The 27,704-nt window shown below is 63.5% G+C and overlaps 2 protein-coding genes across 3 annotated transcripts; one reads left to right on the forward strand and one right to left on the reverse strand.

Moving 5' to 3' along the window:
* The first annotated feature begins 73 nt into the window (after nt 1-73).
* SLC22A31 (solute carrier family 22 member 31) lies at nt 74-5,543 on the forward strand. Its single transcript, XM_039462403.2, has 9 exons — nt 74-542; nt 1,912-2,015; nt 2,166-2,320; nt 2,537-2,705; nt 2,920-3,065; nt 3,173-3,281; nt 3,388-3,602; nt 4,535-4,646; nt 5,146-5,543. The coding sequence occupies exons 1-9, from the start codon at nt 165-167 to the stop codon at nt 5,450-5,452; spliced, it is 1,695 nt and encodes a 564-aa protein (XP_039318337.2). The 5' UTR covers nt 74-164; the 3' UTR covers nt 5,453-5,543.
* Nucleotides 5,544-5,943: 400 nt separating this feature from the next.
* Nucleotides 5,944-26,702, reverse strand: LOC104650352 (cadherin-15). 2 transcript variants are annotated; one of them, XM_074392484.1, is made up of 14 exons: nt 26,574-26,702; nt 19,434-19,592; nt 18,687-18,842; nt 15,610-15,754; nt 13,499-13,659; nt 12,543-12,671; nt 11,773-11,958; nt 10,626-10,879; nt 9,653-9,795; nt 9,232-9,471; nt 8,739-8,978; nt 7,761-7,897; nt 7,495-7,653; nt 5,944-6,532 (listed from the first exon to the last, which is right to left on the reverse strand). In XM_074392484.1, exons 1-14 carry the CDS (start codon nt 26,613-26,615, stop codon nt 6,332-6,334), a joined length of 2,352 nt encoding a protein of 783 aa, XP_074248585.1. In that variant the 5' UTR covers nt 26,616-26,702; the 3' UTR covers nt 5,944-6,331. The 2 variants fall into 2 exon arrangements, with proteins under 2 accessions (XP_074248585.1, XP_074248586.1); XM_074392485.1 differs by lacking the exon at nt 12,543-12,671.
* Between the last annotated feature and the right edge of the window lie 1,002 nt (nt 26,703-27,704).

Genomic DNA, 27,704 nt, shown 5'->3' on the forward strand with positions numbered 1-27,704 from the left:
CCAGGTCAGGCCCCGCCCCGTCAGGACTCGTCCCTCACAGGTCCCGCCCACACCCCCGCCCCATTCGGCTCGGGCCCCGCCCATTAGGGCCTCGCCCCCAGGCCCCGCCCACGGAGCGAGCCGGGGTCCCGGCCCAGTCCCGACCCGCGCGCAGCCCGCGGCACATGGAGCAGGAGGCGCGGGTGCTGAGGGCCGCGGGTGGCTTCGGCCGGGCCCGGCGCTTGCTGGCCGCCGCCTCGTGGGTGCCCTGCGTGGTGCTGGGGCTGGCGCTGAGCTCCGAGGCGCTGCTTACCGCGCAGCCGGCGCGCTGCTGCCGGCCGGACCCCGCGCTGCTGCCCCCCGCGCTGCTCGACGCAGCCATCCCGCGCCTGGGACCCACGCGCGTCCAGAGCCCCTGCCTGCTCCTGCGCTACCCCGAGCCCGCGCCCCGCGCCCGCCGCGGCCTTCGCCCTGCGCCCGCGCCCAACGGCACGCGCCCCGGCCCTCGCGGCTGGCTCTACGCGCTGCCCGCCGCCGGCCTCCTGCGCAGCCGGGTCACGCAGGTGCGCCCCTTTCCCGCTGCCCGGCGGCCCGCCCCGCCCGCAGCCTGCCGAGGCCCTGGCTGTGTCTTCTCCGCCCTCGCTGGCGCCTCTGTCCCGGGCCACCCGCCCGTCCTCCTGCGGTCCCCGCTTGGGGGTGGCCCCCGGCCCGCTGGTGCGGTAGACGCGCGCTCAGGGCCAGGCCTGCGGAGAGGCTGCTCCCATGGATCCGGCGGGGGCTGAGTCTGGGCGCGGGGTGGCCTGGGGCGCAGGAGGATTGGAGCTGAAGGCCAGGGGGAGCAGGGCCTGGAATTTGCTTCACGACCACCAGCGTCTTGAGCAGACCGTGGCTTTGGGCTGGCTTCCCAGGGAGAGTCTCTGCTTGGAGAGACTGGCGTGGTCAGCACAGATTGGGAACAGTGGGCTTCCCACCCATGGGGCGTGGCGCGCGGAGGCTGGGCTGGAGGCAGCATTGCCTGAAGGGGAACCTTGACTATCTGCGTGAGAAGAGTTGGGGAAGCGGCGGCAGGGACCCTCAGACCCCTCTCTTGCTTCCCACTCCTGCGGCAGCCTTTACCCCGCGGCCTCCACCTCCCACCCTGGGAGGATTGGCCCCAGCGTGGAAACTGGTTCTGGGTTGCCACATCTCCCCGCAAGGGCCTGCCTGGGGCCCTGGAACCCGCCCAGCTTCTCTCTCCACCCCCACTCCCACCTGCCCTCCTGTCTGGGGCCCGGCTCCACAAAACCGCAGGTTTGAAAGTTAAATCGCAGACATAGCATGTTCCCCAGCAGTAGATTAAGCTTGGCAAGAAGAGCGAGGAACTGGAAAGGGGGTGGGGGGCGCAGAGCTGAGGTCAAGGGTCAAGGGCCTCACCGGGAAATGCCGCTGAGCACAGCTCTCCAGCTGCTGCCTGAGTCCCTCTTGAAACGGGCAGGGCGGGACCGGGGCGGGTGCTGCGACTCATTTCTTAGGTCTGTGTCATGGCTATGGCCCTTGGCTGGGTGGGGTGGGGGTTGTGTCTACGATGCCACCGAGGCCATGGGTGTCCCTGGGGTCCCTCAGGAGGTAGAAACAGGTGGGACAAGATTTGGCTTCGGAGCAGAGCAATGGTGTGCAGAGGTGGGGGAGGCCCCTTCTAGAGACAAGCAGAAAACAAGGGGGGGCAGGTCTCCCAACCCCTCTGCAGGGACTGCCGGAGTCCCAAGAGGCTGCTGTGTGAACTGGACCAAGCCACCTTGCCTTCTCATGCCTCAGTTTCCCCTTCAGGGAGGGATTGAGCAGGCCGTGTAGGGCGCTTTTGGGCAGCCGTTCTGGGACTCCCTGCACCTGTCCCCAGTGAGGAGGCAGGGGAGGGTCCTGAGCTGGCCTCCACGTGGCTGCTGTTCCCCACAGTGGAACCTCATGTGCGGAGACAGCTGGAATGTCCCGCTGGAGCAGCTGAGCCACCTCCTGGGCTGGCTGCTGGGCTGTGTCATCCTGGGAGCGGGCTGTGACCGGTGAGGCCCCTTCCCCTTTCCTGCTGCCCAGCAGCCCTCCCCACCCCTGGCCCACTGCTCTCAGGGTTCAGCTAGACCTGGTGCTGCCAGGATTAAGCGGACCCTGGGTTGCCCTGACCCTGTCCTAGCATGTCCCCCGCTACCCCCTAGGTTTGGCCGCCGGGCAGTTTTTGTGGCCTCCCTGGTGCTGTCTACGGGCCTTGGGGCCGGCGAGGCCCTGGTGACCAGCTTCCTTACCCTACTGGTCCTGCGCCTAATCCATGGGGGGATGTTGGCAGGAGCCCTGCTTGCCCTGTACCTGGCTCGTGAGTACCATGGGGGCTGCTGTCACTGGGGGAGGGGCAGTGGGTGGCCCGAAGGCCTCTGAGGCTCAGTTGCCAAGAGCCCCGAGCTGCAGGGGTGGGGAGTCCAGCTCGGGCATCCCACTCCCAGGCAGGTCAGCACTAGGTCCCTGCAGTCCCCAGTGGGACTGTTCTAGCCCTCCCTGAGGCCTCCACCTCAGCCCGTCTCTATCTGCCCAGGCCTGGAGCTGTGTGACCCTCCTCATCGCCTGGCCTTCTCCTTGGGGGCCGGCCTTTTCTCTGTGGCGGGCACTCTGCTGCTGCCTGGCCTGGCTGCACTTGTGCAGGACTGGCACCTCCTGCAGGGGCTGGGCGCCCTGATGAGTGGGCTCTTGCTGCTCTTCTGGGGGTAAGTGTGATGGGAGCGGGGCCAGCAGCCCCCGTGGGGGCTGTGTAGTTTCCCTCTGCACTGATGTATCCCACATGGGGTAAGCTGTTGGGACGGGGTGACAGAGAACCACAGCCATGTCCCTCCCCTGAGTCCGGGGAGAAGTGGGGGCCTGGCCTCTGCCTCTCTATCCTGGAGGTGGAGGGAGCCTTGGGTATCCTCACCAACCCTGCAGGTTCCCAGCCCTGTTCCCCGAGTCTCCCTGTTGGCTGCTGGCCACAGGGCAGGTAGCCCGAGCCAGGAACATCCTGTGGCACTTTGCAGAAGCCAGCGGTGTGGACCCCGACCACGGTTCCTTGGAGGAGAACTCCCTGGCCACAGGTCAGGCACTGGGCAGGGAGGAGGGAGATTCAGGTACTAGAGGAGGGCTTCAAAGAGGGACTGCCTGCTCTTCACCCCCCTCTACCCCCACATCTCTGCTGCTACAGAGCTGGCCATGCTGTCTGCAGGGAGCCCCCAGCCCCAGTACCACTCCCCCCTGGGGCTCCTGCACACCCAGGTCACCTGGAGAAACGGGCTTATCTTGAGCTTCAGTTCGTGAGTAGAGGAAGGGCTTGGGTTCTGTACCTTCCCTTGGGGGGTGGGTGTGTGGTTCCCAGGGTCCTGGCTCTGGCTGGGCCCATAGCTTTGTTCTCTCTCCCAGACTGGTTGGTGGGGGCATCAGAGCCAGCTTCCTTCGCAGCCTGGCCCCTCAGGTGCTGACTTTCTACCTGCCCTACTTCCTGGAGGCCGGCCTGGAGGCAGCAGCCTTGGTGTTCCTGCTCCTGACAGCAGATCGCTGGGGACGCCGCCCCGTCCTGCTGCTGGGCACCATGGCCACAGGCCTGGCATCCCTGCTGATCCTCGCTGGAGCCCAGTGTGAGCTTGGGGCCCCACAGGCCATATAGGGCCGTGGTGTTTGGGCTGAAGGTCTGCCCCATCAGGAGGCTGTGGTGCAGACAGGGGGAGCAGCATGGTTTTCCTCTGATCCTTTTGGGAGGCCCAAAGTAAGGAACCAGGAACCTGCCTGAGCCTAAAATACCTTACTGGGCACGGTGGCTTACGCCTGTAATCCCAGAACTTTGGGAGGCCAAGGCTTGTGGATCACCTGAGGTCAAGAGTTCAAGACCAACCTGACCAACGTGGAGAAACCCTGTCTCTACTAAAAATACAAAAAATTAGCTGGATGTGTTGGCAGATGCCTGTAATCCCAGCTAGGTGAGGGGCTGAGGCTGGAGAATCACTTGAACCAGGGAGGCGGAGGTTGTAGTGAGCTGAAATCATGCCACTGCACTTGAGCCTGGGCAACAAGTGAAATTCCATCTCAGAAAAAGCTGTCCCCAACCACAGAATGCAGCACAGGGGTGAGAGGTCAAGAGGCCAGGCTGGGCAGGCTCTGCCCAGAGTTCCGCTGGCCCCAGGCTGGCATGGGAGGGCCCATCTACTTAGGGCTGGTCACATGGTGTGTGGGGCTGGGTCCCAAATGAGATACATGCCTTACTTCCAAAGTATTCAAGATTTTAGGACGGTTATCGAAATTGCAAAGGCAGTGGACAGCATACAGTAGCTGAGCACAGGCCCAGGGGGAGGTGGCTGCTGTGGCTGTGGCTCCGGGTTAGGATTCTATCATCCTGAGAATCCAAGCCAGGCTGGAATCAGGCAGCAGAGGACAGGGTGCCCTGTCAGGTTCCGCAGAGGGGCTGGAGGTGGAGGCCTGGGAAGTAGGTGCCCAGACAGCGGTGTGGTTCTCTGGGGAGAGGCTCTGCGTGGCCAGGGTGGAAGGCCTGGGAACCCCTGTCCTTTGTCCCCAGATCTGCCGGCCTGGACCATGCTGTCCGTCTCTGTCCTGGGGCTCCTGGCCTCCCGGGCTGTGTCTGTACTCAGCAGCCTCTTTGCAGCTGAGGTGTTCCCTACAGTGATCAGGTGAGCTACAGGGTTGCCCAGCCACACAGCAGGGCCCAGGGCCCCTCGTGGGGAGGAGGGGCCAGGTGGAAGGAGGCCGGTCCCCACACCCCGCCTGCTGCACTTCCTCCGTCCAGTGACACTCAGGTGAAGTGCTGCCCTGCTCCTGGGTGGCGGGTGCCCCTGCTCACAGGAGGCTCTGGGCAGACGCCTCAGGAACTGGGAAGGGGAGGGAAGGTGGGGGACAAGGGGCGGGGCAGAGATGAGGAAGCCTCCAGAGATGGCAGAATTTCAGGGGAACCATCACTTCCGAGCTTTGAATGAACAGAGCACAGGTGCTGCTCCGGGACAGGAAGGAAGGGGGCTTTTCCAAAGCAAGCATGGAAGTTATCCTCAGCCAGCAAACCTTAGGCTCTGCTTCAGCCAGCCTTCCTGCCACTCCCTCTGCAGTCACGTGTGTGTGTCCCCATGTCTGGTGCCCCACAGCTGCCCCGCCAGCTGTCCTCAACATACTCTCTCCAGGGGCCGGGCTGGGCCTGGTGCTAGGTGCCGGGTTCCTAGGCCAGGCGGCCGACCCCCTGGACACCATGCACGGCCGGAGGGGCTTCTTCCTTCAACATGTGGTCTTCACCTCCCTCGCTGTCCTTACCCTGCTGTGCGTCCTGCTGCTGCCAGAGAGCCGAAACCGGGGCCTGCCGCAGTCACTGCAGGACGCCGACCGCCTGCGCTGCCCCCCACGCCTGCGGGGCTGCTCCCGCCAGGACCACCTGCCTCTGCTGTCGCCCTCTGATGCCTGCTGGGCCGGCCACACCCTCGAGCAGCACTAGTGCTGCCTGCTGGCCCCAGGAGCCAGGAGGGACCGAGGTCAAGGCCTGCGGCATGGCTGAGTACCCTAGACGTCTGGTCCAGGGGAGACACGTACCCCTCAGAAGCCCGTGTCTCAGTGCAGGTAGAGTCATGGGGACAGCGCGAACTTGTCCCCAGCTGAGCCCTGGGCCCTGGGAGGCCCTGAGTCTCCTCCCTGGTCAAACCCAGCAGGTGTGGAGGATAAAGGCTTCCGTGGAACTTGGCGTCCTCCCTGGTTCTTCCCTCAGGCCACACCTGGGGCCTGGAGGGGCCTCACCTGTGCCCACTCCCCACCTCTGGGCTCCCTAGCAAGGAGCCAGTGTATCAGCAGTCGCTCCACAGCCCCTCTCCAGGTAGGGGCAGTCCCCAGCCACCCCTGCTCCAGCCAAGTAGGGTGGGATGGGGGCCTGGCCCTATTCCCCTCACGGTCAGTGCGGCACTGGGCGCCCACCCCGCATGAGACACACTAGTACGTTTTTCATTCAGATTTACCCGGGAGGCTGCCGTCTTTCATACAAAGATGAAGTCCGCTGGTGGGAGGCGACCCCCGTGGGGCTGACGGAGAGAAGCTCTTCCCACCCCGGCAGGAAGGAGCCTCTTCCTGGCTGCCCCTCCACACTTGGGTTCTGCCCAAGACTTGGGTCCTCCCCTCCAGGAACGAGGCTGCTCCAGGCACTTGGGGTCAGGCCCAGTGACCTCAGGCTGTCTCTGCAGGGGCCATCACTGCCAGGTGGCCTGGGAGTGATGTGTCCAGTTGCGCCCCAGGGTCAGGCTGTCCACCCTCTGTCTCTGGGTGGAGGTGCCCCTAGAGAAAGACTGTCTCTGGCCCGGTGGTCCCATCTGGTTCCTGGCTCCAACCCTTACGGGTACCCGTACATGTCTGCCAGCCGGGCGAAGCGGGGCCCCCAGTCCCTGAGGTAGTCGTAGTCCTGATCCTCATCACCCTGGCTGGACAGGATGGAGCTCAGCGTCCCTGCCACAGAGCCCTCGCCCTCGTAGTCATAAATGAGGGCTGTGTCATAAGGCGGCACGCTGGGGTCACTGTCCGCAGCCTCCAAGCCCTGCAAGAGGCCAAGAGAGGTCAGGACGCATGTAGAGGCCAGCAGGTGCCTCCCCCGCCCTACTGTGGCCATAGCCCACGGCAAAGTCAGCTCCAGGCACAGGCACAGGAAGGGGAAGCTGCCCACGTCCGGGGCGAGGTCTGCAGGGAGGCAAAGCTTCGTGAGGGCACAGCAGAGGGCGCGAAGAGGGTGCAGTGGGCTGCCCCCTTCCTCAGGATTAGGCCAGTGGTCAGCCCGTCCCCCAGGGCTCTGCCTGCCCCAGCGGGTAAAAGGGGTTGCTCCCATCACCCTGGTCTCCTGGTCCCAGCAGCCCCTGTCCACTGACGCCAGAACCCGAGCCTCCCGGACACCCCCATCCGCAGGACAGCCCTCCTGCCTTTCCGAGGCTCTGTCCACACCTCCGTCCTCTCAGCTCGTGGGGACACACACTCTCCTAACCGGGGGTGCGCACCTCTGCTGGGGGCTTTCTCTGAGCCAGGTGCTACAGGTGCAGGCAGGCCGAGGGGAGGGAGTTCCCTGCGCACCCCCACCCCAGATTTCCCATGTTTGTATCCACCTGTGGATGGCAGGGAATTGTTAACGCTGCGTCCAGAGGGGCTCCTGGGGAGGGCTTGATTCTGTTGAGAGCCACCAAAGCCCAGGGGATGCTCCTGGGGCTCCCCTCCCCCTCCACGGTGGGTATGGGGCAGTGGCTGAGTCTGTGGCCACGCCACTCCATCCATGCAAAGACCTGCATCGTGGGCGGAGGCTGATGGCCCAGTTCAGACAGTGGCAGGGCGGCTTTTGCACCCCCACCCACGCTGCATCTTCCTCTGCGGGTGCCCTTGGAAAGCTCGTGTACAGTGCATACACGCGGGTCCTTGCATGTGTGGGCAGGTGTGTAAATGTGCACGTATGTGTGTGCCTACATGTGTGCACCTTTGTGTGCCTGTATGTGCTGGGGTGTTCCCAGGAGCACCTACATCACTGATGAAGTCAGCGATGTCCAGGGGGCTGGTGGGCAGAGCTCGGAGTGGCTGGGGGTGCAGGCGGCCCTGTGGGGCATCTCTGCGAAGTGGCGGCGGCCCCAGAGGCAGGCTCAGTGCTGTCGGGTGACGCAGCTGGCTGATGTCGTAGGCATCCTGTGGGCGAGGACGTGAAATAGAGCCATGCATCCCGCGGTGGCTCCTGGCCAACTTGCAGCCTGCATTCTCTGGAGACCTCTCCCTACCCACACCTTCCCCCTCACCTGGTCTTCTTCCCCTCCTCCCTGTTCATCGTAGTTGAGGACATTGTCTCGAAGGTCGTCCTGGGGGCTCCCCAGAAGCCCCTTGCCCCGAGACTGCTTCTGGAACCGTGCCCGGAGCGCCACAAGCAGGACTAGCACTGGGAAATGAGGGGGACGCAGGCGGGGGCCAGACACAAAGCGCGAAATCAGGGGGAGGGCTGCGAGGGAGGTGGGGGAGGGGGCGGGGCCAGGTGCTGGGTGGAAGGGGCGGGCTGGGCAAGAGAAAGAGGTCCGCAAGTAGGGGGCGGAGCTTGGGAAAGGGGCGTGGCTGGTGACGCTTCGGGATTGGGGAGAAGGGGGCGTGACTGGTAATGAGGAGAGGGTCGGAAGGGGTGGCGGAGCATGGTATGAACAAGCCTGGCTGGTAATAGGGGGAGTGACTTGTAATGAGGAGGCGGGCTTAGGGAGGGGACGGCGGAGCTGGGGAGGAAAGGGGGTGTCTGGTCATGTGGGCGTGGCTGGTAATGAGGCGGTGGAGCCGGGAAGGGGCGTGGCGGGTAATAAGGGGGCGGGGTTAGGGAGGGGGCGGGGTTAGGGAGGAGGCGGTGGAGCCGGGAAGGGGCGTGGCGGGTAATAGGGGGCGGGGCTAGGGAGGAGGTGGTGGAGCCGGGAAGGGGCGTTTCTGGTGATAAGAGGGCGGGGTTAGGGAGGAGGCGGTGGAGCCGGGGAGGAAGGGGCGTGGCTGTTAATGAGGGGGTGGGGTTAGGGAGGAGGTGGTGGAGCCAGGAAGGGGCGTGTCTCGTAATAAGGGGGCGGGGTTAGGGAGCAGGCGTTGGAGCCGGGGAGGAAGGGGCGTGTCCGGTAATGAAGGGCGGGGTTAGGGAGGAGGCGGTGGAGCCGGCGAGGAAGGGGCGTGTCTGGCAAGCAGGGGTTGTCCTGGAGAGGAGGGCTGGAGGGTCGGAGGGTCTGAGGGTCCGGTGGATGTGGGTGTTCACTCACGCAGCAGCAGGAGGACGCTGGCCAGCACGATGACCAGCGCGCCCAGGCTGACGCCCGCGCCCCCTGCCCGCAGCGCGGCGGCCCCCGGCAGGCAGACGCCATCCTGGCTGCAGCGGCAAACAGTCACGTTCAGCGGCTGCTCGCGCTGCTGGGGCGGCTGCCCGGAGTCCCGGAGCAGCAGGCTGAGGCGGTGCAGGCCTTCGGGTACCTGGTGTCGCGGCCGCAGGCGCGCGTGGCTCACTGCGGAGGGCGCCCGTGGTCAGCGAGGGCCTGCCGGGGCCGCCCCCACCTCGCCTGTCCTCCTCACGCCAAGACAGGGTGCGAGTCCCGAGATCCTGGGCCTGGGTACCCCCCCATCCATCTGGGTGCGATGAGTAACCTTGCCCCGCGCAAGGATGCAGCCGGGGGAACCCCGCGGCAGGACCACGGCGTTGCGCATCCCTAGCCCTCCTGTCCCGTCCCCGGCCCAAGCGCGGTGGTGAGGGGAGCGCACCGTTGACCTGGCTGAGGCTCCAGTTCCTGCTGAGTTCTGGGAGCCTGGGGCTCAGCTGGAAGTGGAAGGGGGCCCCGTGGGGGGGCAGGTCCTCATCCGTGGCGCCCAGGAGGAGGCCGGGGCCCTGGTGGGGCTCACTGCACAGCCTGCCCAGCAGCGGCAAGGACAACACGGGGGCGTGGTCGTTCACCTCCAGGATCTCCACGGACAGCGTCCCAGTGGCGGTGCGGGGCGGAGAGGCTGCAGGCGAGGGGGCCACAGTTCGGTGACCCCACCGCAAGACCCTGGCCTGCCCCACCAGTCGCTCAGAGGGGTGCACAGCTCTGAGCCCCAACCACCCGGGGGATGGGCAGAGCCCTCAGATACCAGCAGAGGTCCTCAACCAGGACAAGCCCGGGTCAAGAAGCCCCAAACTGCTCACCGTCATCCTGGGCCAGGACGATGGCTCTGTACCAGCCACCCTTGAGGAAGGGGGACGCCGGGCTGAGCACCCGCTGGGTCTGGATCCGGCCAGTGGCTGGGTCCACTTGCAGCCAGTCTTCTGGGTCATAGTCCTTGGAGTAGCTGGTGTGGGAGAGGGGAAGAGCAGGATCTGAGCTTACCCCAGGGCCCCACAAGTGTGGTCAGGCATGGGTGCACAACACACCTTACACACACACACACGCCACACACACATACCACATATTCACAAATGCACACAACATATGCACACACATGCTCGACCTTACATGCCACATGCATGCACACATGCACACATCACATGCATGCAAAGTACATACACATGCACACATATACACATGCATATACACATTCCCACACCTGTGCACACCACCCATGCACACACACCTACACAACTCATGCATATAGCACACATGTGCACACAAATGCACACATATATGTACACACAGCCCATGTGAGTATGATGGGAGCTGGTCAAGAAAGGAGGTGTCTGGTCACCTCACCGGCACCTTCTGTGAGGTGAGGAAAGTGAGGCTCAGGGAGGGCAGGCGAGCTGTGCAGGGCCCTGAGACAGTGGTGTGGCAGCCTAGGTAAGCCCCAGTCAGTGCTCTCCCCCAGCATCGTGGAGACTCAGGGTGAAATGAAACATGAATGGCCCACTACTTAGGAGTAGGGGCCTCCTGGGATGGACGTGGCTTGCAGGGACAGACTGTGGTGTGCACAGGCTGGAGCTGGGCCGGCCCTAGGGGGTGAGGTTAGTCCAGCACGTACACACAGGTATGCCTGGGACTCAAGACCCTCCAGACCTTCAGGAACCCACACCAGCAGATGGCCCCTACACTCTCTGACCCTTGGAGCCCAGGGGACAGGGGTACCCGAAACAGGAATGCAGCTGTTAGCCTCCTAAGCCTTGCCCAGGGCCTCGGGAGCCATACCTAAGCCTCTGCAGCTGCTCTGTGTCAGGGTCCCGGGCAGAGAAGATGGCCACCAGAGTGCCTGGGGGTGCCCCCTCTGCTAGGCTGGTCCGAAGTGGGTTCTCCTGGAACACGGGGGCCTCGTTGGTGTCCTGTACACGCACTCGAACCCTGGCCTGGCCCCATTTGGCTCTGGGGGCAGCTGCCTGGAGTGGGGCCTCATTCTCCACTGACACTTTGAGTTCGTGGTGTTCACAGCTCTCATAGTCCAGGGCCTGAGGGAAGGAAGCACAGCCCGTCACCCGCTCAGACCAAGTGAAGGCACCCAAGCGTGGTGCCTGGGGAAGCTGCTCCTTGGGTCTGTCCAGAGTGCCTGTACCTTCCTTCTGCCCCTTTAAGCTTGAAAAAACAGAAATTATGCAGGACGAGAAGGCACAAAGAGTATGATGAAAACGCCGGTTGTGTGCGTGGTGCTTCGGGAGCAGCCCAGGATTCGAGCGCACGCTCTGCGGGTGTCTCATTCAGGGTCGAGAGGTGGGCGGCGTTGCCAGCCCCTGCAGTCACTTGATTTTAAATAAAGGAGTTCACCCTGCATAATGTGAGTCAGCTTTTTCCACTCAGGGAAGGCTTTGAAAGCAAAGCTGCATTTTCTCCGCGGAAGAAGCAATTCTCCCTAGAAACAGCCGCTTTGGCTCTGGCCTGTGGTCTGGACGTCAGACCTGCCCAGCCAGACCCCAGTGTCACATGAACCAATTTCTTGCAGTCAGCCTTTTACTGTGTCAGTATCTTAATGCCTCCATATCTACACCTGTGTACGCGTCTGTGCAAATGTAGCTCCTATGGGCTCCGCTTCTCTGGCAGAACCAGGACTGACACAGGTGACTGGCTCTGTTTTTGGACACGGATCCCACACAGAAGGAGGAAGGCTGGGTAAACAAAGGCTGCAGGGTGTTCCCCCGCTGCTGGCCCTCAAGCCCCCTGGGCAGCGTGGCCTGAGCCCTTCGACCCTGGGACCCAGTCCTCAGGCCGGGGGCTCCGTGCCCTCCTCTACCCTCTCTCACCTAAGGATGAACACAAGGTCCCAGCCAGTCAGGGGAGGCGACCCTACCAGGAAGGCTCCTGGACCCCAGTGGGGGGCATCTGTGTGTGCCAGCAGGGCGCTGCTCACCTTCACAATGGACAGCACACCCTCGTTGGTCTTGGGGTCTGTGTGGATGGTGAACTGCCCATCAGGGTCGCCTTCCAGGATGGTGAACCTGGCCACCCAGTTGGGGGAGCCTGGCAGGTCCCTGTCCTCCACCTCTAGCCGCCCTACATCCACTCCGCTGATGGCTTCTGTGGCCTCCATGAAGAACTGGGGGGATCCCAGCCCTAGTTAGCAGCAGAGCTGAGGGGACAGCATGGGTGGGGCCCTTGGGCCCTCAGCCCACCCTCCCCGCAACTCTCCCCAACTCTCCCCCTTGCCTCCAGTGGGAACCCCCTCCCTTGCTCCTGCCTGTTGAAGCTGCTCCCCACCCACTGGGTGTCCTCAGGATTGTCTGTTTTGTGAGTCACTGCCTCCCAGGGACCCCCATTGTCCTCCTCTGTGGGCTCAGCTTCATGCCAGGCACCCATACGTGCCACCTTTGCCTGGAGGGCAGGGCTGGCTGCTCCCTTCCCATACAGCGAGGGAAGGAGGAAGCTGGCTTCCTGACGCTAGAGGGTCCCAGAGGGTCCCATGGGGCTGCTTCTCTCCCAGCTCTGACTCCTTTCACAGGCTGCCACGTGCCACCCTAGGCCCTTCCAGCTCTGGCTTCCAGCCACCCACGCAGAGCCCTTTCTCCAAAGCACACCATCCTCCTCTTGCCCCTAGTGAAGCCCCTAGCCTTCTGCAGGAGCCCGAGAAGGGAAGGCAGCCCCATGCTGCAGCTACTTTCAAGGGACAGACAGCAGCAGCACCTCGTTCCTGGTGAACTCAGGGGCATTGTCATTGATGTCATCGAGGGTGATGATGGCGGAGGCAGTGGCTGTGAGGCCGTCTCCAGACATGTCCGCCACCTGCAGGGTTAGATTGTACACCGCAACCACCTGGGGACGCGGGGCATGGGGTCAGAAGATGAGGGCCCAGGTGGGGCCCATGGGGACTGGTTGGGTGTGGGTGCCAGGCCACCTGGCCAGCTCAGTTCCTACAGGAGCACTCAGTGGGTGATGAAGACCCCAAGTGGCCCTGAAAATCCTGCCCCAATCCCAAGAGCATGGGGCCGTGATGTTGCCCCAGCCTATGGCGCTGGCTAAGCATTTACAGAGCAGCTACTGTGTGCTGGGTTAGCATTTACAGAGCACCTACTGTGCAGTGGGTCAACATTACAGAACACCTACTGTGCGGTGTGTAAGCGTTTACAGAGCACCTGCTGTGTGCTGGGCACCAAGTGCACCAGTGATCTTGGCTTCCGTGGTTAGTGGCAGGGACAGAAATGGACAGAGACCACATACACACTGTAAGCAGGAGGGCTTCCCAGAGGGGCTGACTCAAGGGGTGGTCTTCAGGGAGCACAGAAGCTTGGCAGCGGAGGCCCTGACAGAGGGAGCTAGTCACTTCCTAGCGGGTAGCCGTTGCCATGAGGTTGAGAGGGGAGGGGCCGCTTGGGGAAGCCCTGGCCTGTGCAAGGCCCCTCACACCCTTCTTGGACCAGACCTCTCCTGCCTGGGCCAGTGCAGTTCCTGTCTCTGTCCATCTGTGGGTCCACCCCATGCCATCTCCTCAAGGACCAGGACCACTGTGAGCTCTGCAGCGAAGGAGTGCTTCCCTTTGATGGCAGGGACGGGAGAGTCTGGGGTGGGCAGGCTGGGGGCAGAGGGACCCAGGAAGATGGGCTGCCCTGCCGTGCGGGTGTGCAGCTGCTGGGGCACCTCACCTCGCGGTCCAGCCCCACTTGTACCGTGCGGATCTCCCCTGTGAGCTCGTCGATACTGAAGAGCTCGGGGCTGGCCTGGTGCAGGATGGAGAACCGCAGCGCTGCGTTGTCTGTCTCGGGGTCGTCAGCGTCCGTGGCCTCCGCCCTGGTCACGTAGGTGCCTGGGAAGCATGGGGAGGCATGATGACCAACGTCCACAGGGCGGATGGGCTGGGGGCACTGTGAGGGGCGCGTGGGCACCTCATGTGCACAGGCTCCCCAGTCCAGCGCAGCTTGACCCCCGATGAGGCAGTCAGTCCATGCTGCTGTTGGCATCACTGAGGCGGCCGGCACACGGCAACCCCCAAGTCCAGATGCTTCCCGCTGCCCCCGAAGCCTGCCACGCCGTGTCCAGGCCACCTATTTGGCCGAGCCACTTGCCCAACTTGTGCTGTTATGGGGTCGGAGCACACGAGCACTGGATGCAACCCTGGGTCAGGTGCTGGCCCCTGTGCCTCCTGCCTCGTGCAGAGGCTAAGGGTGCTGGGTCACAGTGGGAAAGCTAGTGGGGGGTCTCCAGGAGCTGCTGGTGTCCAGGGTGACAGAGGACGCGCGGGCAGGCTGAGCAGAGGACAGGCGGGCAGGATAATCAGACGACGCGCAGGCAGGATAATCAGAGGACGTGCAGGCAGGATAATCAGAGGACACGGCAGGCAGGATAATCAGAGGACGCGCGGGCAGGATAATCAGAGGACGTGCGGGCAGGATAATCAGAGGACGTGCGGGCAGGATAATCGGAGGACACGGCAGGCAGGATAATCAGAGGATGCGCGGGCAGGCTGAGCAGAGGACGCGCGGGCAGGCTGATCAGAGGACACGCGGGCAGGATAATCAGAGGACGTGCGGGCAGGATAATCAGAGGACGCGCGGGCAGGCCGAGCAGAGGACGCGCGGGCAGGATAATTAGAGGATGCGCGGGCAGGATAATCAGAGTCCGCGCCGGCAGGATAATCAGAGGACTCACAGCAGGATAATCAGAGGATGCGCAGGCAGGATAATCAGAGGACTCGTGGGCAGGATAATCAGAGGACGTGCGGGCAGGATAATCAGAGGACGCGCGGGCAGGATAATCAGAGGACGCGCGGGCAGGCTGAGCAGAGGATGCGCGGGCAGGATAATCAGAGGATGCGCGGGCAGGGTAACCAGAGGACGCGCGGGCAGGCTGAGCAGAGGATGCGCGGGCAGGCTGAGCAGAGGATGCGCGGGTAGGCTGAGCAGAGGACGCACATCGCGTTTTGTAGGCCAGAGCCCCAGCCCCACCTGCTGTGGGCAGTGGCACTCGGGAAGGTGCCGAGAGGAATCCGCATGTGGCGGGGCCCGCGTCCTGCTTTACCTTCCCCCATTTCCTTCTCCTGAGATTTACGCCTGACCCCTCAGGCAGCTCAGGTGGACTGAGCCACCAAGGTGGGGTGGGAAGGACGGGCTTCAGTCCACCCTTGAGGGAAGCTCCTGCTGACTGTGACAGCCCCCTAGGACAGCTGTAGCTGGCACATGCTGTCACTGGGGCAGAATGAGGCACAGAGGCCACTTCCACAGACACAGGAAGGAAGCTGAGGCAGGATACAAGCCTCGAGGCCTGAGCCAAGCCTGGAGCCCCAGACATGAAAGGGCCCGTGCCCTTCCGCCAAGCCGTTCCCTCGGGTCCCTGGGGAGGTGGGAGCGAGTCCCTGTGGCTGGTTGAGGCATTCAGGTCAGCCTGGTTTTGGGGTGGAGCACACCCAGAGATGCCTGTGGGTGCTCCGGACCCTGTGTGAATACAGGGAGAGGGTGGGGTCTGCCTGGCTCCAGATGCCCCCTCAGCAGGAGGGAGAAGTCATTTGCTTTTAGGGGAGAAGCAGGGCCCCTGAAAAAGCCCCACCCCAGGCTCAGATTTTTGGGTTTGAAATTCATCTTGAAATGGGAAATGGCATGGGTTGACCTGTGGAAACAGACCTGCCTTGGAGACCTGTTTGCTTATTTTTAGACTCTCTGAGGGGCCTCTGGAATTCCTGCTTAAGGGAAATCCTGGACTTCTGGCTTCCCAGGGCCCTTCCCTGCAGCTCCTCCCAACTAGGGCTGGGCTCCTGCCTCACCTGGGGCTGCGCCCTCCAGCACTCGGCCAATGAATGCCTCCTGCAGGAAGGCTGGGCGGTTGTCGTTCTGATCCACAACAACAATCTCCAGGTCCGTGGGGTCCTCCAGGGTGGATCCTCCCAGGTCCAGGGCAAACGCTCTTAGCTGTTCAAACAGAGGGCGAGGGCTGGTTCTGTTGCCCCTGAATTTCTGTGGCTCCCATTAGGCCCATGTGAAAGAGCACATTCAGACTTTGTCTCCAGCTGGAAACACCAACTTCAACAGGTGAGAAGCAGCACGGGGTGGGGCATCTGCCACGGTGGCTGAGGATGTCCCTGGACGGGGGCTACCTTCCCTTAGCAGACAGGGCAGGTGCCAATTTTCCTGCTTGCCTTGGCTGCCAGGGAGCTCACACCTGATTTACATGTGACTAAAGTAAGGCTTTCAGAGGGTTCCTAATCTCTCTTCCCTTTCTCTCTGTGGTCTTGGTTCCTCCTGAAGTTTTTTTTGTTTGTTTGTTTTTGAGACAGAGTTTTGCTCTTGTTGCCCAAGCTGGAGTGCAATGGCACATTCTTGGCTCACTGCAGTCTCTGCCTTCTGGGTTCAAGCAAGTCTCCTGACTGTCTCCTGAGTAGCTGGGATTACAGGTGTGCGCCACCACGCCCAGCTAATTTTTGTATTTTTAGTAGAAATGGGGTTTCACCATGTTGACTAAGCTGGTCTCAAACTCCTGACCTCAGGTCATCTGCCCACCTCAGCCTCCCAAAGTGTTGGGATGATAGGCGTGAGCCACTGCACCTGGCCTCCTCCTGAAGTTTAATTCCCCTGTGCATGGGACATTTTAAACCGCCTCCCATCCTTTTGGAGAATGTGCACAGTGATTGCTCCCAGGTGAAAACTACTCTCTAATAACTTTCTCTGTAAGGGACCTAACCACTGGTTCTCAAAGTCTAAAGGAAGATTCAGGGCAAATAAAAGAAATTTTGCTTCCTGCAGAGGCAAAGGCAGGAAGCGTCCTTTCCCCACTTCAGGTACAAAATGATTTTTTTTTTTGAGACGGTGTCTCGCTCTGTTGCCCAGGATGGGGTGCAGTGCTGTTATCTCGGCTCACTCCAACCTCTACTTCCTGGGTTCAAGTGATTCTCCTGCCTCAGCCTCCCAAGTAGCTGGCATAACAGGTGCCCAGGAGCACGCCCCACTAACTTTTTGTATTTTTAGTAAATATGGGGTTTCACTATGTTGGCCAGGCTGGTCTCGAACTCCTGACCTCAGGTGATCCACCCACCTTGGCCTCCCAAAGTGCTGGGATTACAAGCATTAGCCACCTCGCCCAGCCCAAAATGACATTTTGGAGAGGGCAGGCTAGGGGTGGGCAGGCGCCTGCAGGGAATGCAGATGGGGTTCTGGGTTCTGGGGTTCTGCGGTTCTGGGCTCTGGGGTTCTGGGGTTCTGGACTCTCGGGTTCTGGGGTTCTGGGCTCTGGGGTTCTGGGTTCTGGGGCTCCCTCCTCCTCTTGCTCCCACTGCCCTTTATTCTTTTTTTTTTTTTTTTTTTTTTTTTTTTGAGACGGAGTTTCGCTCTTGTTACCCAGGCTGGAGTGCAATGGCGCGATCTCGGCTCACCGCAACCTGCGCCTCCTGGGTTCAGGCAATTCTCCTGCCTCAGCCTCCTGAGTAGCTGGGATTACAGGCACATGCCACCATGCCCAGCTAATGTTTTGTATTTTTAGTAGAGACGGGGTTTCACCATGTTGACCAGAATGGTCTCGATCTCTCGACCTCGTGATCCACCCGCCTCGGCCTCCCAAAGTGCTGGGATTACAAGCTTGAGCCACCGCGCCCGGCCTATTCTCTTTTTTGAGACAAGGTCTTGCTCTGCTATGGAGGCTGGAGTGCAGCATCGCTGTCCTGTGGGATCTTCCCTCCTCAGCCTTCCAAGCAGCTGGGGCCACAGGCTTGCAAAAACACCCCTGGCTAATTTATTTTACCATCTGATGTTTTGTAGAGACAAGGCCTCACTTTGCTGCCCAGCCTGGTCTCGAACTACTGGCTTCAAGCGATCCTCCTGCCTCGGCCTCCCAAAGTGCTGGGATTCCAGGTGTGAGCCACTTCGCCTGGCTCTCACAACCCCTTCTCTCGGACCTCAGAACTCCAGCCTCCAAAGGGCATCAGTGGTTTCTTCCCTGACTAATCCCACCCACAAGAACAGTGGCTGCCGCTGGGGTCAGCACAATTCTGGGGCTGGGCTCGGTGGCTCACACCTGCCAACCCAGCTCTTTGGGACGGCAACATGAGAAATCCATCTCTACTAAACATACAAAAATTAACCGGGCATGCCGGGCGCGGTGGCTCAAGCCTGTAATCCCGGTACTTTGGGAGGCCGAGGCGGGTGGATCACGAGGTCGAGAGATCGAGACCATCCTGGTCAACATGTGAAACCCCGTCTCTACTAAAAATACAAAAAAACTAGCTGGGCGTGGTGGTGCGTGCCGGTGCGTGCCTGTAATCCCAGCTACTTAGGAGGCTGAGGCAGGCGAATTGCCTGAGCCCAGGAGGCGGAGGTTGCGGTGAGCCGAGATCGCACCATTGCACTCCAGCCTGGGTAACAAGAGCGAAACTCCGTCTCAAAAAAAAAAAAAAAAAAAAAATTAACCGGGCGTGGTGGCCCACCCGTAATCCCAGTGACTCAGGAGGCTGAGGCAGGAGAATCGCTTGAACCGGGGAGGTAGAGGTTGCAGTGAGCTGAGATCGTGCCACCGCACGCCGGCCTGGGCAATGGAGCGAATCTCCGGCGACCCCAGCAACACTATTTTGAGATTCTTCACGGCACTCCTGAGGGGCAGCAAGCTCCTCCCGGCAGAATAGAGCCACCCCACGAGGCCTGTCTGCCTTCCTGTTCAATGGGAGCGTGCCCCGAAACACCTGCCTCTTTGGGCTGCCGGTCCTGGCTCCCAGACCCCTGTACCTGACCCTCGTTTAAGGGTGCCTGGATCTTGCAGGGGAAGCGGTTTGGCCTAAAGGCCTGGTCTGGTGGGGGGAGGAGCACTGCTCCCACCAGGCCTGCCTGAGGGCCAAGGCCCGATGGCGCAGCCCCGCACCCTGAAGCGGTCGGTCTTCTCGCGGTCCAGCATGGCGTTGAGGAACACTTTCCCGGTGAACTTGTCAATGGAGAAGACACCCTGGGGCTCCTCGTCCACGCCGGGCCCCTGGATGCTATAGATGACGCTGCCCAACTGCTGCTTGTCCGACTTGATCTGTGGGGCAGGAAACAGCTGGAGAGAGCCACTCTGGGGGCGGGGCCCTGCCCTCTCCCCAGCCCCTCAGGCCCGGTCCACAGCTCCCAGGACGGGAGGAAGGGCCTGGTGCCCAGTGGGGAGCGGTGCTGGGCTGGGGCCAGCTCAGCCTGTGGCCTCAAGGGTGCCCCGTCCTGCAGCCTCCTTTCAGGCTCAGCCCCTGGTGTCCTCAGGGCACCGGTCCCTGGGCCGATTCCAGGTGTGTGTAGCTGAGGCTCAGGCAATGCAGTCCACCTTCACCTCCCCCTACTCTGCGCAGTGGATACGCGGACAGAGATCATGCCCGAGCGTGCAGCCCGACGGGGACTGTGTCCACCCGAGGCACATGTGGGGTGGGAGCCGCCCTGGATTCCGACGCGGCCCCGGGTGACGGGGAGGGTTTGAACCCAGGTCGGAAGCCCAGAGCCCTGGCAAGGCCCTGAAACATGGCCCCGCTGGCTCGGCTGTAACAGCTGTGGGGGCTCCCCCAGCTCCCAGGAGACCTTCAGGGAATGAGGAGACACGCAGGGGACCAGCCCACCCCTGCCTTCCCTCCCCACTCCACCCACTCACCTGCACTAGTGGGTAGGGGAGACGCTTGTGGTTCTCGGACACGCTGATCGGAGGGATGACCCAGGCCCTCCGCACGCGGCTTGGAGCGGGCCCCTGGCGCCAGGGGTACAGGGCACTGGGCCTCCTCCATCCAGGGACCCCCAAAGACAGGCAGAGGCTCTGCAACAGACCGACGCGTCCCATAGCATGGTCTCCCGGAGCCCGGGTGGCAGGAGCAGCTGGGAGCTGGGGCTTGCGGGGAGGCCACAGGCTTCCCCCAGGGTGGTGGGTGGGTGCTCATTGGCTCATGGGGCTTCCACACTGAGCTGGGGCCTTGGTGGCCACACCCCAAGTACTGGCCCTCAAAGCCCCATCCAGCTGCCCCAGTCTCCTCCTGGGCCCACTCAGCAGCCTCGCTGTCTGCAGCCCCTGGTGAGCGTGTGTGGCCACTGGGAGGAAGCACGGGAGTCCGGGTCTGGCTGGGAGAGACCCCTGAGATTCACTCAGCGGGGGCACAGCCTCACCCCAGGTGCCAGGGTAGCTGTGTACACAGCAGGCCCTGGGGCCACTGGCGGTCCTGACTCCAAATGACCCCGGGAAGCTGGTGGCAGTGCCCAGAGTGCAGGGTGCTGGCGGTGGAGGGTCCCAGGGAGCCGCAGTGCGGTGCCTTCGGGAAGGTGCCTGTCCCCCTCCACCTCTCCAGGCTGCCTTGTGGGAATGAAAGCCCAGGGTGCCAGAGCTGCAGTCCATCAAGAGCAGCTGGAAACGTACCCTAATTCCTACAGCAGCCCCCAGCTGCGCAGCTGACCCAGCCTGCGGCTGGTCCGACAGGTCCCATCAGGTCAGGGCTGGGCCCCCAATGCCGGAGGTGACCAGCAGTGGCCGCTGGGTTCCTGAGGCTGGCTGGGGGGGGGGGCAGGGCTGCCTCGGAGGGGTTGGGTGGGGTTGGGGCTTGTTGTGGCTACACAGCCAAGAGGACACAGCAGGGGCGGAGGGCCAGCCCCACCCCTGCCTCACTGCTCTTCTCCCAGGACAGGGAACCTCGGTGCAGTGTTCGCCCCATACTTCAGCTCCTGGGACCCCGGCGTGCCCATCTCCTCTGCCACACCCAGGGGCTGGGGTGCACTGTTGGTACTGCACCCAGGAAGCCCCAGAAGTAGGGGTGGGGCCTGGGCGGAGCGTGGGGCTGCAGAGGGAGATGCAGCGCATCCCTACCCACCCCAGGGCCAGGGACCCTCGGGCCTCAAAGTGGAGGCAGCTGCTGCCCCTAACTTCTCCCGAGGTCCACAGACTGTCAGCAGCTTTTGTGACCACAGGTGGCCCCAGCCCACCCTGGAGCTTGGGAAACTGAGGCCTAGAGAAGGGACCCAAGTCAAGACCCGGGTGTGGAGGGGCACTGACAGCAGCCCCAGAAGCACGCCCTGAATGTTATGGTGTTAGAAACGCGGTTGCCACACCCAGCTCCTAGCCTGGGCCACAGCCGCCCACTCAGGGGCCTGGTCCCGCCTTGGTCAGAGGGACGCTTAGACAGAGGTGGCAGGCCCTGCCTGGTTCTGGAATCACTGGGATCCCCAGGACACCTGTGCTTGGGACCACCCGAGTCTGGGGAGTCAGTGTTTCTGGGTGGGCTGCATGGCTCTTCCTGAAAGGCCCCTGACCCCAAAGCACAGCCTGGTAGAAGCTGCTGCAGCTGACGGCACAGGGACACAGCTCTGCACTGACCCCACCCGGTTAGCCACAGACATGGGGGTCACTGTCAAGCTCTCAGGTCAGGGAGGCTGCCCAGGCCGATGCCCGCTGCAGCTTGTAGGGGCGCAGAGTCTGCCTGGACACAGCAAGTGCGGCAGGGGTCAGGGTTGGGGGAGAGGTGGGGGAGGAGGAGGTGAGGGAGGAGGGGGAGGAGGAGGGGGAGGGGGGAAGAGGAGGAGATGATGGGGGGGAGGAGGGGTTGGGGAGGGAGAGGGAGAGGTTGGAGAGGGGAACACAGCTGCCCCTCCCCATCCTCTGTGCTGTGGGCCTGGTTAGGAGCCATCTGTGCCCCCCAGTCCAGGGGTCTCCAGGCTCCCGGCCCTTCTCTTGGGCAGCCTCTCCTAGTTGCGGGCATGGCCAGGACGTCTGTTAGGCTAAACCCCATGAGGCTGGACCTCTGCTAGACCCACAGCATCCAAGACCCACAGGCCGCACGTGCTGCTTAGCCCTTGAAATATGCCTGGCAAAAGTGAGGAGCTGCGTTTCCCTTTCCCCTCATTGTGCCACATGGACAGTACCCAGCCCCACAGGCCCCGTGCTCACAGCATCAGTTGGCCTTGGCAAGGGTGCCTGGGGCCCCGGGTCCGTCCCCTGACCTTCCCAGTCCTCCACTGCAGGCTGTGGGGTGAGACCTGAGGGTCACTGTGTATCGAGGGTGTGGCGTCTGCATGGTCCCAGCCATGGAGGCTAGAGGAAGATGCTGAGCTGGGGTGGCCAGCTGTGGTGGGGGTAGCAGCGACTCCCCAAGGAACAGACCCTAACGCAGAGGCTGGGCAGCTGCCTGTACCACCTGGGTGGGGAGGGACACAGAGACCCCCTGCCCCCCGTGCCGTGCTCTCCAGGGCACCCTCACCCAGGGCAAGCCCTCAGGCTGTTGGGGTGCCATTTGGGGCAGGGTGGAGCGTGTGAGGTGCCAGGGGTCCCGGGCAGACGATGGGGTGTCTGGGGGCAGGGCAGGCCTGAACACCACCCACCAGGAACAAGCTCCTCAGCTCCCCTTTCAGACAGGGCGCCCATCTCATCATTGTCTTCTCAGCTGGCCCTGAGCTCCTTCCTCCAGACAGCAGGTGGGCTGGGGTCTAGGGAGGCTCACAGGACGTCCTATCCAGTGCCAGGCCCTGTGCCTGCCATGCCAACACCTAAAACAGCTTCCCACCTCGGGCAGGGGAGGGAGTGCCAACTGCGCCCTGGCCAGTGGGATTATGCGTGGGACGGACTCAGGCGAGGCCTCACCCAGCTCCCCTCTGGAAGGGGGCACCTGCTCCAGGCAGGCTAGGGCACCACGAAAGGGAGCGCTAGGAACTGGGGGCTCAGAGCTGGGCAGGCCGGGCCACCCCTCCTGCTGTGGAACCACAGACCTCGAGGGCTACTGGCTCTCCTCAGCCCCGCACCGATGCCTCACCCTCCCATGCCGCCTGCTCCCGCTGGCTTCACCAAGACCTCAGTCCCTGCAGGGGCCGGGACGTGGGGGCAGGCGGACTTGGGAGGAGGTGGTGGCTGGGGGCCCGGAAGGAGACATGGGCGTGGCCAGGAGGCCTGTTAGGCTGAATCCCAGGAGGCTTGGCCTCTGTCCTGCACCGCCGGCCACCCACCCCTTTGGATGTACAAGCTCCAGGCTGCCCGCCTGCCCACGCTGAGATGGGGCGCTGGCGCCTCTCGCTGTGGCTGTGCCCTGCCCCCAGGGCTGGTCCAGCACACAGAGGTCCCCACAGGCGGTGGCAACAGCATTCAAACCACGGCCAGCTGGACCCGGGCCCTCCTCTATGGCCTCCTGGGAGCTCAGAGAGTAGCATACGCTTCTGCAGGAAGCGGGGAGAGGACGGAGTGGGGGCTCCCCAGGTTCCCAGGTAGAGACCCTGCCGGAGAAGCTCTCTGCCAGCTGACAGATGGTGGCCCTGGCCTCGGAGCCTGCCAGTGCCCACAGAGCACAAGCCACTTCCAGGGCAGGGCAGCTCCTGCCAAGTGGAAACCTGCCTGCCCAGCATGGGGCCTGCGTCAGCTCCATGGAGGAGCCGGTTGAAAGGCACAGGGTCAGCTTCCGCCCTGGCTGGGCAGCTCTGCGCTGGGCCTGGGAGCCACCTTGCCCTCCCCGTCCCCTCAGTCCTCGGGAGGCTGTGGTGGTCCCCTCACCTTCTGGCTATGGGCAGTGAGGTTCTGAGGCCTGAGCCGTTCATCCAAAGCCACACAGGCAGAGCCAGGAGCCACACAGGGTCTGAGACCTAAGCCAGGCTCTGAACCACATGCTCCGAAGGAAATCCAGCCACAGAGCCATGCCTGCCTTGGGCTAGGCCTGGGCATGGGGGAGGGAGACCCCAAGCCCTGGGACCCCCACATGGCTGAGGGGGAGGGGGCCACCCCCACCCATGCAGACATTTCCCACCCAGCTGCCGCCAAACCTGGGCCCGCTGTTCCCCCACCCTCCAGTCATGCTGGGCTCAGGCCTGTCCATAGCCTGAGTTCACCAGGTCACAGAGGCCAAAAAGCCTTGGCAGGGTGGCATTGCCCAAATCACAGGCAGCGTGGGTGTGGGTGGGCAGGCAGGCCGCAGCCCGCTTCCGGCTCTTGGGGGTGTTCTCAAAGCTGGCTCTGTCCTCCAACCTCACCCCCATTCCAGAAGACGTGGTCAGTGGAGGGAGGGCCTGTGAGCTGCCTTGGGGAGTTCGGACATCCAGTGCCCGGGACAAAGGCACTCAACACAGCCAGCCCACAGCCCCACACCTGGGCTAGGGGACGCGAGCGCCCAGGGAGGTGGGTTTTGTGGACGCCTGTCCACTCCTCTCTGCCCCCTCCAAGCCAAGTGAGACCAATGGACATTAAGGACCTGCTTCCCCACAGTGGGTCCCCAGTGACATCCCCAAGCTCATCCTTGACCCTGCCCTTAGCCAAGAACCTGGAGGGAACCGTCTGGAAGCCCTAGACACATCTGGGGCCATTGCCTAGAGCAGAGCTCCTGGGACCTAACGCCTCTCTTGGGGTCTGCTCCAAGCCCACACCCAACCCTGAGGGGCTGCTGCCGGAGAAAGCTCCCCACACACTGATCACAGTTTACAAAGACCACTTCAAGGTGGGAATGGGGGGGCTCTGGGGCCCTCACACTCCTGCTCCCCATTTTCTATGGAAGGGTGCTGCTCGATTCTAGGAACAGGCTTGGTGGGCAGGTAGGTGGTGGTTGGGGGTTGCCTGGGAAGGGAGTGTGAAGGGCTCTCAGGCCTCACCCCTCCCCCAGGCTGGAATCTGGGGCGTCCCGTTCCTGGATGGCCAGGCATGCCAGGAATGGCCCCAGCTGTTGGCCTGGCCCAGAGTGGCTGGAGCATCTCCCCTGGGCCCCAGCCTCTCTAGCTGCTGCAGGCTTCAGAGGAGGGGTGTGGAGAGAGGCGCGGAGGCAGCTGTTCCCTCCAAACCGCAGTGTCTGGGGCTGTCCTGCCACTTCCGGGAGAACAGTGGCCTGGGAGCCGCTTCCCTTCTTGGGCTTGGTCACAGTCACCCAAGCTAAGGGCCCCCATCTGGCCCCCAGGGTGCTGCTGCTGCTCTGTCTTCCAGAGTCCAAGGGGCTCCCAAAGCCCAGCAGGGTGGGGGGGGTCTCTCTGAGTGACCAGTGCTGCCCCAGCCCTCAGCCGCCTCCAGCTGGTGTGGGGTCCCAGGTGCAGAACCGACCACTAGCAATAGTGTGGGTGCAGGGGGCTGACAGGACCCAGAGGCTGCCCTGGACCAGGGGTGGCACCAGAGCCCACATGGTCCTGAAGGTGGGGGAGGGGCGGGCAGGGTCCTGACATGGACATATTTTGCCTCACAGTGGAGTGAATTTGAGCCTCGGCTCCAGTCCCCCACGCTAGCAGCACCCTCCCGCCCACCAACTCCCTCAGCCTCCAGCTGTCAGGGGAGGGGGCTACTGTCCCCCAGCCCTGGGGGAGAAAAGAAGGGACAGCGAGAGGCGAGGCCTCTGGGGAGGGAGAGGTCCAGCCTTCCCCCCTCCCCCACCCATCACAGTGCCCCCCGGGGGCCTGTTGAAAGGCAAACACCCCCAAATCCAAAGGAGGAGGTCTTGAGGAATGTTTCGCAGGCGCTGGCCTCCCCCCAGCACACCCTAGGTTGGGATGCCAGGGAAGAAACGCTGTCCCTGGAACAGGTGGGGAAGGGCCCTGGAGGCGTGGGGCCCCCCCCAAAGCTGCTCTCGCCGGCAGAGGGCTGAGGGGTGCAAGGCCTGGGGGTGAGCATGCGCGCTGAGCCATTGTCTCCCCCGCCACTGTCTCCAGAGGGTGAGTTGGGGGCCGAAAGTTGGGGGATGGCAGGAGCTGTGGTGCCCTTGGGGGCAGCTGCTGGAGGGTCTGGCTGGCCAGGGGCCTGGTCGGCTGCCAGAGGCTGAATTTGGAGCCAGCTGGAACCGAGAGGCCTGTGGGAATGAGGGGACTCAGGAAGCCCCTTCAGTGGGGGTTGGGAAAGGGCTCCCTGACCATCCCAGGACCACAACAGCAATGAATGCCGTGAGCACCGCTAAGCCCTTTATGTCCATTCCCTCTTAAATTGGCAAGAGGGAGGCTGCCCTCCTGTACCCAGTGACGTCCCAACCACAGCTGGCCCTGCCCTGGCCCAGCCACATCCTCTGTGTCCAGGTCCGCCTAGGGTGTGAGGAGACGTGGCTCTGGCTAGGGAGTGCCCCTGGGGGGTGTGGGGGCCGACGCCTGGGCTTCCTTCCACCCTGGCTTGCTCCCATGTTGGAGAGACCGTGGTCCCAGGGGCCCAGAGAAGATTTCGAGGGGCAGAGTTCAGCAGCCTCCTGGGGCGGGCCCCCAGACCTGATCGGCCCAGGCAGCTGCTAAGGGTCCAGGAGAAGTCCAGGCCCAGAGCTGCAGGGCTGCCGTATGCCACGGTGAGGCCCCTGTGCGGCAGGACCTGGCTTGGGCTGGGCGCTCCCAACCGAGCAGCAGCCCAGAGTGGGAGTTCCTGGAGGGCAGGGCCTGCAGCCACCCCTGCGGGCCAGGAACTTGGGGTGGGCGGTGGGACATCACCCCAGACTGGCCAGGGTCATGGGCCCACCGCAGGGAGTCCCTATGGAAATCCAGCCCCAGCCCCGCAGAGAGGGGCGCTCCTGCCGCTGCCCCTGTCTCTCTGCTCCACTCAAGACTAGCCCCCCAGACCCTGGCAGGGGTCCCTCCAAAGAGAGGCCACGGTCTGCGGGGTGGTCCCTGCCTGACCCCAGCAGTCCTGGGGTTATTCCACTGGGTGGAGGGTTTGGTCACACTCACTCCCCACACCCTCTGGAGTGCGGCACCCACCCGAGACCCGTCAGCCCACAGGCCCCCAACGGCGGCCAGGGCCAGCGGTCCTGGGGGAGACCTGTGGAGCTCCAGTGGAAGACGCCGTCCCGCAGGGCCGGGAGAGGCAGCCGGGACCCCGCAGGAGCCGATGCCTTACCTGGGCCAGCAGCCCGAGGACCAGGAGGAGCGCGCCGTCCATCGGGACGGGGGCGGGAGCGGGGCCCGAGTGCACCCGCGACCCAAAGCAGCGCGGCCAGGCTGAGTGACAGCGCAAGTGCGCGGGGCGGGCCAGGACCAGCTACAGCACGTGTGAGGGGGGAGTAGCGGGGTGTGGCGACGGCTGAGTGACAGCACGAGAGAGGCCTCTGACGGGCCGAGGCTGGCCTGGGCGGGGCTAAGGCTGAGTGACAGCACTTGGGCGGGCAAGTGGGGCGGAGCCTAGGAGGGGGGCCGAAGGCCGAGTGACAGCACGTGTGCGAGTGGGGCGGGCGGGGCGGGGCCGGGCCGAGGGCTGAGTGACAGCGCAGGTGCGTTGCGGAGCGGTGACTGCTTGTGGCGGGTGGGGCGGGGCCCGAGGAGGATGGGCGGGGCTGGGAGGGGCCAAGGGCTGAGTGACACCTTGTGAGCGTGCGGGGCCGGGCCGAGGGCTGAGTGACAGTACGTGCGGGGTCCGGCGGGCACGGCCAGGGCGAGGTCGCAGGTGCCCCGGCTTGCGCGTCGGAGCGGAGGGAGAGGCAAGGCTGTGGGGCCGGGCCAGGGACCAGCCGGGGCTTGTTACTTCATTACCTGCTCCCTGGGCCCCGGCTCGCCCTTGACCCATGGCATCTGCACCCCAGTTCCTGCGTGGGGGTCACCTGAGCTCTCCCTGGACCCCGCGTCCCTCGGGCTGCGTCTCCCCTCATCCTGCTGAGCACTCTCCACGCACCTCCTCATGGCCTCACTTTACTCAGCTCCTGTTCAATATGGAGCTGCTCTGGTTCACACGCCTCTGACGCCAGCGCGGCTGTAGGATACCCCAATTCCGCTGGTCCACGCGCCTCCTCCAGCATCCCCTTGTTCCCCGAGGCCCCTGCCTGGAGCAGTTTCCTTCCCGCTGCTGCCTACAGAACTCCTTCTCATCCCTCAACGCCGAAGGCCAACGCTGCCTGCTCCTCCTGGAGCCTCCTGGCCACCTCGGCCAGAAGCCCTACCTCCTGTTGAGTGTGGCACCTGCTCTCCCCCCCCAGACCCCGCCCCCGGGAGGGTGCGGGCACAGCTCAACACCCGCACAGGCCCGGCGCGTGGTCGG

The sequence above is a fragment of the Saimiri boliviensis genome (genome assembly GCF_048565385.1).
Source record: "Saimiri boliviensis isolate mSaiBol1 chromosome 1 unlocalized genomic scaffold, mSaiBol1.pri SUPER_1_unloc_4, whole genome shotgun sequence".
NCBI classification, from domain to species: Eukaryota; Metazoa; Chordata; class Mammalia; order Primates; family Cebidae; genus Saimiri; species Saimiri boliviensis.

Bases quoted from the DNA above. Each gene is read 5' to 3' on its own strand.
- SLC22A31 (XM_039462403.2), top strand. From the start codon at position 165: ATGGAGCAGGAGGCGCGGGTGCTGAGGGCCGCGGGTGGCTTCGGCCGG. The intron at 3,603-4,534 runs GTGAGCTTGGGG...CTTTGTCCCCAG, and splicing joins GATCCTCGCTGGAGCCCAGT to ATCTGCCGGCCTGGACCATG. The intron at 4,647-5,145 runs GTGAGCTACAGG...CATACTCTCTCC, and splicing joins GTGTTCCCTACAGTGATCAG to AGGGGCCGGGCTGGGCCTGG.
- LOC104650352 (XM_074392484.1), bottom strand. From the start codon at position 26,615: ATGGACGGCGCGCTCCTCCTGGTCCTCGGGCTGCTGGCCCAG. The intron at 19,593-26,573 runs GTAAGGCATCGG...GGTCTGTTGCAG, and splicing joins TCCTCGGGCTGCTGGCCCAG to AGCCTCTGCCTGTCTTTGGG. The intron at 7,654-7,760 runs GTGAGGGGGAAG...CCTCGCCCACAG, and splicing joins GAGGAGGGGAAGAAGACCAG to GATGCCTACGACATCAGCCA.